This window comes from Microcaecilia unicolor, chromosome 2 (assembly GCF_901765095.1).
Source record: "Microcaecilia unicolor chromosome 2, aMicUni1.1, whole genome shotgun sequence".
NCBI lineage: Eukaryota > Metazoa > Chordata > Amphibia > Gymnophiona > Siphonopidae > Microcaecilia > Microcaecilia unicolor.
This window is the reverse complement of record NC_044032.1, coordinates 398,514,570-398,531,436: the sequence shown is the minus strand read 5'-3', so window position 1 is coordinate 398,531,436 and position 16,867 is coordinate 398,514,570. Positions and strand designations below refer to the sequence as shown.

The 16,867-nt window shown below is 43.2% G+C and overlaps 1 protein-coding gene across 1 annotated transcript in view; it reads left to right on the top strand.

The window, feature by feature from the left end:
* The window catches only part of EPGN (epithelial mitogen), a 52,862-nt gene that overhangs the window by 5,602 nt on the left and 30,393 nt on the right, over nt 1-16,867 (top strand). The window contains exon 2 of the mRNA XM_030192495.1: nt 241-330. Coding sequence (XP_030048355.1) covers nt 241-330 — 90 coding nt within the window. The remainder of the gene's footprint in view (nt 1-240; nt 331-16,867) is intronic.

The window sequence follows — 16,867 nt, the reverse complement described above, 5'->3', positions numbered from 1 at the left end:
AGCTCTAACCTCGTTAAGGGCTTAATGCCCTTTAATAAAAGGGCTCTAAAATAAGTGTGATTCTAGTGCCTAAATCTAAATGCTCCTTTATAGAATTCCCCTCAAAATATCAAAGCAAAAAACAAAAGTACAGTACAATGAATTAATGTTTTTTTATAACAATGGCATAACCTTAGTGCTGATGGGTGGACTGCTTTGAATATTTTTTTTAAATCAGACCTATATTTTGTAACCCTACAGCATTGATAGCTTTGAGTGAAGAAGCTGCCATCACTGTATCACCATCAATCGTAGTCCCAAGGAGTAATCGGACAATGAGCAATACCAAAGGTACTTATTTTCATTCTTCTTATATTTGTGCATTTTGCTAACCCCTGACACAAATGCAGACAGTCGTAAAACTCGGATAGTAAACTGTGATTTACAACAAGAAACACTACATATACATCTTGTATATACGATAGTATGGAAGGTCAATAACAAGAATGCTAACTCAGACTGTGAGAGTAAATATCACAGTAGCTCCTAAAAAGGCTTCAGTACTTAATGTGGCTGAAAGTAATATTTTCATGCCCCTCATCTGTTTTCTGTGGTTTCCAGCAGCATTCCATGCCAAGAAGAATCTGTTTACTTCCTAGAAACCACGCACTTCCTTTATAGCCCTGCCAAAGGGTTAGGAGGAATAAGTACATAAGTAATGCCATACTGGGAAAAGACCAAGGGTCCATCGAGCCCAGCATCCTGTCCATGACAGCGGCCAATCCAGGCCAAAGGCACCTGGCAAACTTCCCAAACGTACAAACATTCTATACATGTTATTCCTGGAATTGTGGATTTTTCCCAAGTCCATTTAGTAGCGGTTTATGGACTTGTCCTTTAGGAAACCGTCCAACCCCTTTTTAAACTCTGCCAAGCTAACCGCCTTCACCACTTTCTCCGGCAACGAATTCCAGAGTTTAATTATACGTTGGGTGAAGAAAACTTTTCTCCGATTTGTTTTAAATTTACTACACTGTAGTTTCATCGCATGCCCCCTAGTCCTAATATTTTTGGAAAGCGTGAACAGACACTTCACATCCATCTGTTCCACTCCACTCATTATTTTATATACCTCTATCATGTCTCCCCTCAGCCGTCTCTTCTCCAAGCTGAATAGCCCTAGCCTCCTTAATCTTTCTTCATAGGGAAGTCGTCCCATCCCCGCTATCATTTTAGTCACCCTTCTCTGCACCTTTTCCAATTCTACTATATCTTTCTTGAGATGCGGCGACCAGAATTGAACACAATACTCAAGGTGCGGTCGCACTATGGAGCAATACAACAGCATTATAACATCCTCACACCTGTTTTCCATACCTTTCCTAATAATACCCAACATTCTATTTGCTTTCCTAGCCGCAGCAGCACACTGAGCAGAAGGTTTCAGTGTATTATCGACGACGACAACACCCAGATCCCTTTCTTGGTCAGTAACTCCTAACGTGGAACCTTGCATGACGTAGTTATAATTCGGGTTCTTTTTTCCCACATGCATCACCTTGCACTTGCTCACATTAAACGTCATCTGCCATTTAGCCACCCAGTCTCCCAGTCTCGTAAGGTCCTCTTGTAATTTTTCACAATCCTGTCGCGATTTAACAACTTTGAATAACTTTGTGTCATCAGCAAATTTAATTACCTTGCTAGTTACTCCCATCTCTAAATCATTTATAAATATATTAAAAAGCAGCGGTCCTAGCACAGACCCCTGAGGAACCCCACTAACTACCCTTCTCCATTGTGAATACTGCCCATTTAACCCCACTCTCTGTTTCCTATCCTTCAACCAGTTTTTAATCCACAATAGGACATTTCCTCCTATCCCATGACCCTCCAATTTCCTCTGTAGCCTTTCATGAGGTACCTTGTCAAACGCCTTTTGGAAATCCAGATACACAATATGAACCAGTTCCCCTTTGTCCACATGTTTGTTTTTGCAAATGACACAAAGGTTACAAAGAGTAGATACCCCAGAGAGAGTAGAAAACATGAGATCTACAAAAATTAAAAGACTGGTCTAAGGGCTGGCAGTTGAAATTTAATGCGAAGTGATGCATTTGGGATGCAGAAATCCAAAGGAGATATACCAGATTGGAGGTCAGAGACTGATAAGCACAACTCTCATTCTCTCATTCTCCCTGTCTCCTCAGCTCGAAACCTTGGGGTTATCTTTGACTCTTCTCTCTCCTTCTCTGCTCATATCCAGCAGATCACCAAGACCTGTTGTTTCTTTCTTTACAACATCCGTAAAATCTGCCCCTTTCTTTCTGAGCACTCTACCAAAACCCTCATCCACACCCTTGTCACCTCTCATTTGGACTACTGCAATCTGCTTCTTGCTGGCCTCCCACTTAGTCACCTCTCCCCTCTCCAGTCGGTTCAAAACTCTGCTGCCCGTCTCGTCTTCCGCCAGGGTCGCTTTACTCATACTACCCCTCTCTCCTCAAGTCGCTTCACTGGCTCCCTATCCGTTTTCGCATCCTGTTCAAACTTGTTCTACTAACCTATAAATGTACTCACTCTGCTGCTCCCCAGTACCTCTCCACACTCATCCTTCCTTACACCCCTTCCCGTGCACTCCGTTCCCTGGATAAATCCTTCTTATCTGTTCCCTTCTCCGCTACTGCCAACTCCAGACTTCGCTCCTTCTGTCTTGCTGCACCCTATGCCTGGAATAGACTTCCTGAGCCCCTACGTCTTGCCCCATCCTTGGCCATCTTTAAATCTAGATTGAAAGCCCACCTCTTTAACATTGCTTTTGACTCGTAACCACTTGTATCCACTCGCCTCCACCTACCCTCCTCTCCTCTTTCCTCTACACATTCAAGTATTGTTTCTTCAACATATGATTAAAGACTTCAATCCCCATTTTTTGGAGCCCCTTGGTGCTTTTTGTTTTGTGGCTTGGCTTTTTGTCTATGCTTTGCTCCCTCTCTCTGTTATACCAAAGGAGGTAGCTGTAGCCAGAAAGATGCTAGGCTGCATTGAAAGTGGTATAACCAGCAGAAGAAAAGAAGTGTTGATGTTACTGTACAAGTTGTTGCTGAGGCCCCACGGAGTATTGTGTTCAGTTTTAGTGGTTGTATCTCCCTAAGGATACAAAAAAACCTTGAAGTGATTCAAAGAAAAGCAACAAAAATGCTACAAGGTTTGGACCAAAAGATGTATAAGAAGAGACTTGAGAAACTGAATATGTATACCCTAGAGGAAAGGAGAGATAGAGGTAATATGATACAGATGTTTAAATATTTGAAAGGTATTAGTATGCACTTCCAGAGAAGGGGAAGTGGTAGAACGACAGGACATGAACTGAGGTTGCAGGGGGGGGTCAACTTAGGAATAATGTCAGGAAGTACTTTTTCATGGACAATGTGGTGGATGCCTGGAATGCCCTCCCATGGGAGGTAATGGAGACAAAAACGGTAACAGAATTCAAAATGTCCAAATTGCAATTCTGGAAAGGTAGAATTTGGACGTCCTGCAGTTCGCCCAAATAGCCGGGGGCATGTTTTGGGTGGGGCTAAGGAGGACCCAAAGTTAAGACGCCCGACAGTGATAATTGAATGGGAAGAAATGGGTGGCAGAGCCGGTGGTGGGAGGCGTGGCTGGTGGTTGGGAGGCGGGGCTAGTGCTGGGCAGAATTATACGGTCTGTGCACTGAAAATGACAGATACAAATCAAGGTAAGGTATACACAAAAAGTAGCACATATGAGTTTATCTTGTTGGGCAGACTAGATGGACCGTGCAGGTCTTTTTCTGCCGTCATCTACTATGTTACTGTTACTATGAAATGGCCAAGTCTAAAAAGAAGGATGTTTTTATTTATACCTGTTTCAATCATGTCCAGGGTAGAAAAAGGTGCTATGATTGAGCAGCTGGCCACTGGAGGTATTAAGCCATGACTCCTCATGAAACCCTGAGTGATTGCTGTCCCCCTCCCTCTCCCCCAAACTGAAACCAGATAGGAATGCCAGTTTCTATGGCAGCATCAGGTGTTATGGGCATTCTGAGCAAAGCAGAAAGCAGGTCTGAGAAGTAGCCTAGTGGTCAGTGGACTGTAAACCAGGGGACTCGAGTGTAATTCCCACGTCAGCTCTTTCTTTTTCTTTTAAATTGTGAGCTTTCTGTAAACAGACGTATACTGTACCTAAATATTTATGACCTGCAAGTCTTAAGGCTATTGTGTGGTGCACAGTCAGGTACCTTAGGTGTTTCCCTGTGTTGGAGGGCTCAACATTTAAAATACAAGAGTTGTAGGAGAATATGAACCTGAGTGCACCGGTTTACAATCCGCTGCACTGATCATTAGGCTGTCCCTCTGTTCTGCAAAGACGTCAGTGTGACCATGTCTGTAAAAATGCTGTCAGACAGGCGTCCTCATCCCTGGATTTTTAGTACTCATAATTTGGATGTTTCAGTTTCTAAACTTCAGACTGCCCAAAACACAGCAGCGAGACTCATCTTTGGCAAATCAAGTTTTGAGAGTGCAACTCCTCTCCGTGCAAAATTACACTGGCTCCCCATCAAAGAACGTATCAACTTTAAAGTCCACACGTTAATCCACAAGATAATACACGGCGATTCTCCGGCCTATAATGCAAATCTAGTTGACCTCCCAGCAAGAAACATGTCTGTATCCTCGCGAAATTACCTCAACCTGCACTACCCCAACTGTAAAGGTCTCAAGTACAAAACTTATCATGGATCCAATTTCTCCTTCCTGGGCAGCCAAGTCTGGAACGCCCTCCCTAGACATATCCGATCAATCCATGACCATTTACCTTTCAGGAAAGCATTAAAAACCCATTTATTCAAGCAAGCCTACACTAAAGACCCTGATTAAACTTATGAACCCATCAATCTAACGAACACCGAAGAAACAACGACAACGACATTGACCCAGACCATATCTCCCACATCACCTATCCCTACCAACCCATCCATTCTATCACTACCCCCCTATCGCCTATCTCTACCGACCCATCCATGCTATTCCTATGTTATATTTAATTTCTTACCTTATCTAACAAAATTCTGTATAACCTAATACTATGTAAGCCGCATTGAACCTGCTTTTAGTGGGCAAGTGCAGGATACAAATGTATTAAATAAATTAATATTTTTGAACAGGAAACCATGATGTATTATTTCCCGTTCAAAAATGACTGTGAGATGGACTTTTTTTTTTTTACGTCATAAGCAGGATGTCCCAATTCTGACTTGGACATCCTTTTAAAAATGCCCCTCCACATTATTATGTTACTATGGCGCTCATTGTCGAAGCAGATAGACGTCTGAAAATGGCCAAAAACACATCCATCTACCGAAAAAATCTAAATCGTGATTTTCGAATAGGCAGAATTTGAATGTTTTCGAATGAGTTCATCCAAATAGCAAGGGGGTGTGTTACAGTGTGTTTAAGTGGTACTAGGGCAGCCCCAAAATTTGGATGTCTTTTAGCGATAATAGAACAGGAAGACATGTCCAAGCCTAAAAAAAAAAAAGTATGTTTTTATCTAGACCTGTTTCAATCACATTCAAGTTAAAAATAAAAAAAGATGCTCTGAATGACCATCCGACCATTGAATAGATTAAGGCTTCACCCCTCCTTAATCCCCAAGTGGATGTTGCCCCCCTCTCACCCTCCTAAACAATGAAACAAAAAGGGGATACCAGGCACTATGACAGCATCATGAATTATGGGCATACCCAACAGAGTAGCCAGCAGCTCCCAGGAGTAGCCTAGTGGTCAGTGCAGTAGACTGTGAACAAGGGGATCCAGATCCAAATCCCACTCTACCTAGTACATTTGTGGTGGAAATTGTGAGTCCTCCAAATCCACCAAATTACTTACTGTACCTGCAGGATGGAAGGCAATTGTAATGGTGTATAGTTAGGTGCCGTAGGTTTTATTCTGCTCCTGGAGGGCTCACAATACAAAATAAAGGAGAAATGGTGGGAATTGTACCTGGGTGCCATTGTTTAAAGTCCACTGCACTGATCACTAGGTTGCCCCTCTGATCTGCAGGAATGTCTGTGTGGCCATTTCTCTCTAAATAATTCCAGACAGATGTTCTAGTGACTGGTTTTGTTGTTGTTATTGTTGGCTTTTTGTTTTTGGGGTGTTTTTTTTTTTTGGCGTTTATAATTTGGATGTGTCACTTTGGAAAATGGTTCTTCTTTGCAAATATGTCCATCTTAGAGCCATTTTTGAAAGAAAACCTCAGACTTTTTCCTGTTCAAAAATGGCTGTAAGATGGATGGATTTGGGGATGTAATGAGCTAAACATCCAAATTCTGACTTGGATGTTATTTCAAAAATGCCCCTTCATGTTACATCCCAAACTAGCATAGTTCATTGAATTTAGTTAAACTAGTATGCAGTACTCGTACTCAAAATAGACTGATTGTTCTATATTTTTAAAACAGAAAGGACCCTATATTCAGCCTGCGGCGGTGAGCAGTTTTTTTTTAAGTTATTGACAGTCATGGGCTGTGTCCAACATTGAAAATCTGGGTATATCCAGTCACCTGGAAGTTAACCAGGCATCAGCCGATGTTCAGACCGGTGCCTAGTGAGCTCGGTGGATAAAGTCAGGGCAGCCTTTTGAATACTGACCCCAGAAAATGTATTTTCTTTATGGTATGTGTATTTGCATTCTTGCTAAATTATCTATATATCATTATCCCAGATCTTCTATAAATTATTTGTTCAGATAGAACAGGATCATAATGAAGTTTCTGTCAGCCTCTTAGGTTTTGTAAGGTGAAGCAAGGTGTAAGATGGTTAGCCTCTGTATCTGATTCATGCGGCAACTATACATGAATATAATAACAGGATGGGGATGCTGCCACCTTTTGGCTGTTTCAGTAGTATTGAACTGGAAAAACAAAGACTTTGAAGAAGACGAAGAAAAATGGCTAGCATTCTTTAGTAATAAATGGGTTTCAATAAATTCTGCATGGAAGGATTTTATCAAAGTTATGCACTAACTAAATACACAAAATTAGCATTTTAGCACATGCAATCTCAGATATTTTTTTAAGTGTCTATCGGTGCTCATTTTCAAAGAACATAGACTTACAAAGTTCCATAGGTTACTATCAGGGGCATAATCGAAAGAGAACGACGCCCATCTTCCGACACAAATCAGGAGATGGGCGTCCTTCTCTCAGGGTCGCCCAAATCGGCATAACCGAAAGCCGATTTTGGGCGTCCTCAACTGCTTTCCGTCGTGGGGACAACCAAAGTTCCCGGGGGCGGGTCGGCAGTGTACCAAAGGCGGGACAGGGCGTGCTTAAGAGATGGGCGTCCTTGGACGATAATGGAAAAAAGAAGGGTGTCCCTGGTAAGCATGGGTCGACTTTACTTGGTCCAATTGTTTTCACGACCAAGCCTCAAAAAGGTGCCCCAACTGACCAGATGACCACCGAAGGAAATGGGGGATGACCTCCCCTTACTCCCCCAGTGGTCACCAACCCCCTCCCACTCAAAAAAAAATTTAACATTTTTTTCCAGCCTCTATGCCAACCTCAAATGTCATACCCAGCTCCATCACAGCAGTATGCAGGTCCCTGGAGCAGTTTTTAGTAGGTGTAATGCACTTCAGGCAGGCAGACCCAGGCCCATCACCTCCTACCTGTTACACTTGTGGTGGTAAATGTGAGCCCTCCAAAACCCAACCAGAAACCCACTGTACCCACATGTAGGTGCCCCCTTCACCCATAAGGGCTATGGTAGTGTTGTACAGTTGTGGGGAGTGAGTTTGGGGGCTCAGCACCCAAGGTAAGGAAGGGAGCTATGCTCCTGGGAGCAATTTCTGAAGTCCACTGCAGTGACCCTTAGGGTGCCCGGTTGGTGTCCTGGCATGTGAGGGGGACCAGTGCACTATGAATGCTGGCTCCTCCCATGACCAAATGGCTTGGATTTGGTCGTTTTTGAGATGGGCGTCCTTGGTTTCCATTATCAGTGAAAACCGAGGTCACCCATCTCTAAGGTCGACCATCTCAACATTTAGGTCGACCATCTCTTAGGTCGACCTAAATGTTGAGATTTGGGCGTCCCCGACCATATTATCGAAATGAAAGATGGACGCCCATCTTGTTTCGATAATACGGGATGCCCCGCCCCTTTGTGGGGGAGTCCTCAGAGATGGGTGCCCTTAGAGATGGTCATCCCCATTTGATTATGCCCCTCCACGAAACTTTGTAAGTCTAAAGGGCCCTTTTACTAAAGTGTGTCCAATGTGCGCTAAATTGGAACTACCGCCCCATTAAGGAATGCCACGAGCAGTAATTCCATTTTTGATGTGCATCCAAAACACACAATAATCGGCAGTTTATGCGCCCTGGCCGCTTACCACCTGGTTAGCATGTGAGACCTTGCCGCTAAGTCATTGGGTGGCGGTAAAGTCTCAGGCCGAAAATGGATGTGTGCTGGTTTTAACTTTGACGCACGTCCATTTTTGGCCACAAAAAAATGCCTTTTTTCCAGGCATGCTGAAAAAATGACCTGTTCGTGTCCAAAACACATACCTACATGTTCAAGTGTACAGCGCTGCGTACGTCTAGTAGCACTATAGAAATGAAAAGTAGTAGTGATAAGTAGTAATTTCATCGAGAAATTTTACACACTTATTTAGTCATCATACTTATGTATTACTATTGTACAGCATTTAATTATCTTAAGCTGTGTTGATGTTACTGACATTTTAGCATTACTACCTAGTGATTTATGCACATAACAAAATGTTCAAGCTAAAACACAGTAAAATAACATCATTCAAATGACACACACAGTTAACAATGTGTCAGAATTTTGCTGCCATTGTTAATGCTCAAAGTGTCTACCTGTAGCTTTAACACAGGCACTTTGGGGAAGTTCTTAAAAGCCTTGTTGATCAGTCTCTTTGTCAGGCTGTCCCAGATCATCAGCAGCACTTCCTTGAGTTTGGCAAATGTTTGTGGCTGTGGGTGGAGCATGTGATTGGCCACCAACATTGCTCCCTAGACAGAAGCTTACTTCACTGTGACATCATTAACAGTGAGCTGGTACCAGTGGTGGCTTTTTTTTTTTCAAATAATAGTAATTTTACAGTGCAAACATTTTTGAACGTGTGAAAATCGCTGGGTAATCACACTAAAAAGTCTGTAACTGCACTGTGTTTAGAGATAATCTCATTCCACTTAGCACATAAACATAGGTAGTAACAACAAATAAAGCCGTAAAATCTCACGTTGAAATTCCAAGCGGTTGCTGAGAAAACAGCAGAAAACTCTAGGGGGTTACTGGGTTTTAGGGGCGGTGCCTTACCCTGTACAAGGTCACATCTAAGTACAATAATCTGTAACTGCAAGGAGGGGAGTATTTGTGGGCAGGGCATGGGTTGGCTAGAATATGTCTCCAAATTACTCGCGTAACTTTTAGAATAATGTAAGTTATGTGTTTTGTATTCCGCACATAAGCATGCCCATTTAAGCCATAGGGCTGGTGTAAATGGTCATGCCTAAATTTTGATGCGCCAATTCAGGTTTATGCTAGTATTCTATAATGTAATTTTGATGCACAGATGACATGATAGAATTAGCACTCTGTGTGCGTCATTGGCATGCCTTACTGGAGACACCAAGTTATAGAATTACCCCATTGTCATCACAACTTACATCATTTTTCTCATGCATACAAGAACTTTGGACTCACTATTAGTCTGAAAAAGATAAATGTGGTGGGACACAATTTTGACAAACCGCCTATATTAGTATCAGCAACTGGAAGCTAGAGGTGATCGATGAGTTCACATACTTGGGATCAACCTTTACTAACAACATTCATTTGAAGCAGAGTTAAATCTATGCATTGGAAAAGTGATCACCACCATGTCTATGCTTTGGAGACCCAAAAACTTATAGAAAATCGGTATCTACAAAACTTTAGTTAATAGTCCCCTATGTAGCAGTGAGGCATTAACACTGTACATATCTCAAGAAATTACTGCCTGTGGTGAATCCTTAACATCTCCTGAAAAGATAAAATTCAAAGTTCTGAAATGGGCTCAGATTTCCGTAGTCTTTACCCTGCTATAACAGAAATGATGATTCAGGTATGTCTATCATATGGACAATGGCATAACTCTCGGAGACATCCTATATGGGGAATCCACATCTTATAGGCAAATCTATTATCCACATTTGCAATTCAAAGGTATATGCAAGTGTAACCTTAAGTGCCTGACCTTGGATACATCTGCCCATGGTTACAATCACTAAAAGCATGAACTCTACAAAGGCCTCCAACAATATTAGGAAAGATTTCCTAGGAGACAAGAGCACTCAACAGAGGGTAACGTCAAAGCATTGATTGCAACAGATATTGCTTTGATGGCATTGCTAAGAAAAAGGAAACATGAGAAAAGAAGAAAACAGCACAGAGCTCTAATGCTAGCAATAAGTGTACTGCCCCCCCCCCCCCAAATATTGGATGGTTTAACAGACAAGAGGTTTCTTTTTCATATAATAACTTGGGCTCCAGAACCTCAGGCAGAGGTGAATTAGTTTGCGCCTCAGCATTACATCCTACAAGGTGATGGCTGAAATTGAAGAGCTAACAATAGAATGGGGTTCTTTCAAATCCTTAACCCCAATGTATAAGTTTTGTAAGTTAGTTAAAGAAACTAGTAAATGGCTTTCAAAGTCTTTGAAATTGCAAACACAACAACTATGATAGCTGGAATTTGATACGGTGCCATTCACATAATGAGAGGAACAGAGATATGTGAACAAGAAAACAGCCAACAGGTATTTAACAGTCATTCAAAAAGAAAATGTTTTTATGATTTTGATTATGACAGCAGGAAGCTATTCTAGGCAGCTATTTAGGTTTGATCATTTGCATAGCACAGAGATTAATAGATGTTGATCATGACAGTGGGAAGTGATTCTAGACAGTTAAAATTTTGATCATCTGCATGGTACAGAGATTAACAGAGAGGGGATGGTAGAGGGGGCTCTGCATATGGATACCTTGGCTGATTATTTTTTCTCTAAAATTGATAGTTTGAGAAATAAAACGACCTTGGGAGGATTGCATGATCGTGTGAAGGAGAGTAACGGTCAGGAAGAATTGCATTAGAGAGAGAGGTTTAGTTTAGTTGGCAAGGTAGGGTGAAGGAATTACTTATATCAGTACATATTACTGGGAATGGAGGAGTAGCCTAATGGTTAATGCAGTGGGCTGAGAACCCAGGGCCCTGGGCAAGTCACCTAGCTTTCCGTTGCCCCAGGTATAAAGCTTAGATTGTGAGCCCACTAGGGACAGAGAACATACCTGCATATAATATATGTAAACCACTTTGGTTGCAGCCACAGAAAGGCAGTATATCAAATCCTTTACCCTTTATCTAATTTTTGGGCTCCAGTTCCTTAATACATGCTATTCTTGGAAACTGAGTAAGTCATGGAGTGGCTTTGGAATTTGATTAATGCATTGTTATCTTCTATGGTGTGGAAAGAGGTTATGATGGCTTCTTTTTTCAGGAAGGCTGACTTGGATTGTGTGGTTTCCACTAATTGAAGACCCGTAGAGGGACATAATTGAAAGGGACACCCAAGTTTTGCTGAGGACGTCCTCGCAAAACGTCCCGATGGAAGGGGGGAGAAACCTGTATTATTGAAACAAGAAGGACATCCATCTTTCGTTTCGATAATACGGTTGAGGATGCCCAAATCTTGAAATTTAGGTCGTCCTTAGAGATGGTCGTCCCTAGACTTGGTCGTTTCTGATTTTCGGCGATAATGGAAACCAAGGACGCCCATCTCAGAAACGACCAAATGCAAGCCCTTTAGTCATGGGAGGAGCCAGCATTTGTAGTGCACTGGTCCTCCTCACATGCCAGGACACCAACCGGGCACCCTAGGGGGCACTGCAGTGGACTTCATATATTGCTCCCAGGTACATAGCTCCCTTACCTTGTGTGCTGAGCCCCCCAAAACCCACTACCCACAACTGTACACCACTACCACAGCCCTTACGGGTGAAGGGGGGCACCTACATGTGGGTACAGTGGGTTTCTGGTGGGTTTTGGAGGGCTCACATTTACCACCACAAGTGTAATAGGAAGGGGGGGTGGGCCTGTGTCCGCCTGCCTGAAGTGCACTGCACCTACTAAAACTGCTCCAGGGACCTGCATACTGCTGTCATGGACCTGAGTATGACATTTGAGGCTGGCATAGAGGCTGGCACAAAATATTTTAAAAGATTTTTTTTGAGGGTGGGAAGGGTTAGTGACCACTGGGGAAGTAAGGGGAGGTCATCCCCGATTCTCTCCGGTGGTCATCAGGTCAGTTTGGGCATCTTTTTGTGCCTAGGTTGTAAGAAAAACAGGACCAGGTAAAGTCATTGAAGTGCTCATCAGGGACGCCCTTTTTATTTCCATTATGGGTCGAGGACATCCATGTGTTAGGCATGCCCAAGCCCCACCTTCACTACACCTCCGACACGGCCCTGTGAACTTTGATCATCCCCGCAACAGAAAGCAGTTGGGGACGCCCAAAACTGGCTTTCGATTATACCGATTTGGGCGACCTGTGAGAAGGATGCCCATCTTTCGATTTGTGTCGAAAGATGGGCGTCCTCTTTCAAAAATGAGCCTGATAGTGAACTTGTCATTCATTACCCAACGTATCTGAAAACAAGTGGTTTCTCAAGTAGGTGGGTTCATGGAAAGGACTGATGCTTTTGATTTGGGTCATGCAGTGTTTCAAGCAAAGTTGGGTGTGGAGTTGCTACTCATGACTGATGAATTTAGTTTACAAGCAATTGGATAATTGTTTGGTTTTGATTGTGGTGCTTCATTAATCAAGTGCTTTTGATTTTGTGTCCTCGCACATTTTGGTAGCTAGGTGTGCAGATATAGGATTCGGGGGAATGGGCCTTCCATGGATTGCTTTTTTTTGAATGGTAGACAATTTAAAGTGAAGATGGGTTCTACTGTCTCTGATAACTGTAATGTGAAATGCGGTGCACCGCTGGAATGCCCTCTCTCTCACTTCTGCTATTCGGTGTATTTTTACAACCATTGGTGAAGCTGATTCATCCTTTTGGCACTGTAACATTTATGTTTGCCAACAATATTCAGTTAATAGTTTCAGCTACTTATAATCCAAATGAGATGATGGAATCTTTTAATTTTTGCTCAGATTTGGTGCTGCAGTAGTTGGAAATCAATTGATTAGGGGATGTGAAGTGGTTCCCTAGACTGGTCTTTGGTGTCAGTAAAACCAATGGTGGCAACAGAAGTAACACAGTTTGGTGTCTCCTTTTGGAATTTGGTATGCTGGATTCTGAAGGGCCCTTTTTGCTCCAAAGTTTGTACAACAGCACAGCGGGCATATTATCAGACATGCAAGGTAAGGCAATTAAAGCTGTTTTTGAAAGCATAGGCTTTTCATACTGTTTTGCAGGCATTGGTGATTAGCTTCTTGGACTTTTATAATATGCTATGGAGGCAATTTCCATAAAGTGCGCCAAACGTTAAATGCCAAAAGCTGAGTGCTAAGCACAAATACATTAAGGGGCCCTTTTACTAAGGCATGCCCAAAAGTGGCCTGTGCAGGTGCATTGTTTGGATGCACGCTGGTCCATTTCCTGAGCGCGCCTAGAAAAAAGGGGATTTTTTAATGTGCCAGAAAATGGACGTGCAGCAAAATGAAAACCAGCATGTGTCCGTTTTTGGCCTGAGACCTTAACGCCACCCATTGACTTAGCGGTAAGGTCTCACGTGCTAACTGGGCAGTAAGCGTGCAGCACGCTCCAACTGCCGATTACCACCAGGTAAGGGCCCCGCGGTAGAAAACAGAAAATATTTTCTACCGCGTGTTTTGGGCATACACCAAAAATGGAATTACTGCCCAGGCACGCAATAGCTGGGTGGTAGTGCCAATTTAACGCACGTTGGATGCGCGGAGGCACCTACGCGCCTTTGTAAAAGGGCCCCTAACAGCATCTGGGCACTCAGATTCAGTTATCGAATACTAGTGTAAGTCAGCATTGACACACAGGGAGCCACTTAGGCCATGTCTACGGCAGGCACAAATGTGCAAGCCTAAGTATAGTATATTAGAACATAAATGACACTAGGGGAGTCATCCATGCCCCTCCCTTGTGAACTTCCCATAGTATTTGCATGCTCTGTAAGATGCACACTAAGATTAGAGAATACTGCTTAGAGCCCAGCTACCACAAATCTGCAACAGTAACAAGCAAGTGCTAGTATAATGTAATTTGAGTACACAAATGTCATATCTAGGCACTCATGTTATAGAGTAATGGGGTATATGTAGGATTACTAGCAAAGATGACTGACTACGGTGCTCATTATTGAAGCATGCGGACGTCTCAAAAGGCCAAAATGGACGTTCATGTGCTTGAAATGTCCAAATTCCAATTTTGCACAGGCACAATAGGGATATTCAGCACTGCAGTACATCCAAATAGCAAGGGGACATGTTCTGGGTGTGCTTTGGACAGGACTAGGGAGGGTCTGAAATCTGGATGTCCAACAGCAATTACCGAAGGGAAAGAAATGTCCATGTCTAAAATTAAGGATCTCCTCCTTCAGACCTGCTTCAGGCAGTTTCAGGGTACAAAAAGGTGCCCTGATTGAGCATCTGACCACTGAGGGATTAAGGCATGACACCTCTTTCATCGCCCAGTGGTTGCTGTCTCCCTCCCTCTTCCCTGAAAGTGAAACCAGAAGGGGATACCAAGTTCGATGACAGCTTCAGGCATTACAGCCCCACCACAACCCGGAAACTCTCTGCTAGCTAGTATTAAAGTGGACTTAAAAGAAGGAGATTCCTCATCTGGGATCCACAGGAGGGCTTGCCTGCTTTCACCTCCTCCCCTGTTGTAATTTCTGGCTCTTTGTCATTGCAGCAGTGATTACAACAACAAGCCATGAGAATAGAGCCTGACGTGGGGGAAGGAACTTCAGGATTAAAGGTCCCCCCCGACCCCCCCCTGACACAGGTTCATGGGGGCTGGAGATCCAGGGGGGTCTCTAGCCTCCCCTAACCCCCCCACCAACATCCTTTGGATGTCCCTGGTGGCCCACTAGGTCACGGATGAATTCCCCCCACCTAGTGGTCTAGCGGCCCTTCCCCACCCCCCTAACTTAAGTTGGATGAGGGAAGTGACCTCCCTCCTCTTCCATTGGCACCGCCTGCAAAATGGCAGCACCCAGTCCTGCCCAGTGCATCCTGGGATGCGCCTGGCGGAGCAGGGTTCACCATTTCTCCCCAATGGTCTGCAAACCCTAACGCCAGCTCCAAGCTGGTGTAGGGTTTGCCGTGGCCAGCGAGCCAATCTTTGGCACGCTGATCGCTGATCATTGGGGATGAATAGGTTTAGCCCTGTTTTGCATGCATTTGCATGCAATCTGTGTTCGGAGCCCACGAGTGCGTTTTTTCAGCGCTCAGGGGCTCTGATCATGGGGCGGTAGCAAACGCAGGCACTAGTATGGTGCTAACAGGGTTGGGAGGCGGGGATAGTGCTGGGCAGACTTATACAGTCTGTGCCAGAGCCGGTGGTTGGGAGGCAGGGCTGGTGGTTGGGAGGTGAGGATAGTGCTGGGCAGACTTATACGGTCTGTGCCCTGAAGAGCACAGGTACAAATCAAAGTAGGGTATACACAAAAAGCAGCAAATATGAGTTATCTTGTTGGGCAGACTGGATGGACCGTGCAGGTCTTTTTCTGCCGTCATCTACTATGTTACTATGTTACTATGTTTGCTTCTGATCATCAGTCCAAAAGAGAGGATAGTCATAATGCTAATTTAACAGATTTCCTGGAGTCATCACCTTTGGAATTTGTTACTCAAAGTACCACTACTGGTGACTTTTGCCTTTGTACTGGACAGAGATACTATTCTGAAGTTATATTTTCGATATATGAATTGTGATTTCTTGGGGTCAAAGATATGAATTTTTCCTGATTCATCTAGGAATACTCAGCGGAGACACCAGGAATTCTTGACCTTGTACTCTAATGTACAGGCTCTGGGTATAAGTTTTTTGCTTTGGTTTCCTTGTACTTGCTGTTTCACCTTTCAAAATAATTCCTATGTCTTTACTGACCCTATGTAATTATTAGTATGTGGTTTCTAAAGAGGAAATGAAGGTTCAGTCATAAACCCCACAGTTCTAGATGCACTGTTATGCCAGCTGAGGATTATTCTTGATATTGGCATCTGTTGTGTTAATTACTCTTTTTCCTTTATTTTAATTGCTTAATATCTTGGCTCAGTTACCTAATAATTGTGGACTAAAGATTATAATTTTTTCACGATATATGATGATATATATTTTCCCTTTTTTGTTGTTTTCATTTGATTTCCTTAGTTGCATTGTTATAATGTGATTATAACATTTTGAAAATTGATAAATAAATGTTTAAACTGGTTCATCACTACAGGCACTTCCTATTATCTGTGTGCCCAAATAAAAGAAAGTGAAGTCTGTCAGTCCTCTGTAACAGCATTAAGCATAAACATGCACCATCTGCTGGCCAAACAGGAGAAATACACTTCAGACATATTTAAGACAGGAAAATATCCAATAGATTTTACAGGCTTACAACACACTGGCCCCCTTTTACTAAGGCGCGCTCACCTTTTTAGTGCACGCTGAAATTGTAGGCATGGTAAATGTTAGAGACGCCCATAGGAATGCATGGGTGTCTCTAACATTTAGCGCGCCAACACTTTTAGCGCGTGCCTTAGAAAAAGGGGGGCCACTGTTTCTTCAACATGTTATTTCTGATCTGAAGAAGG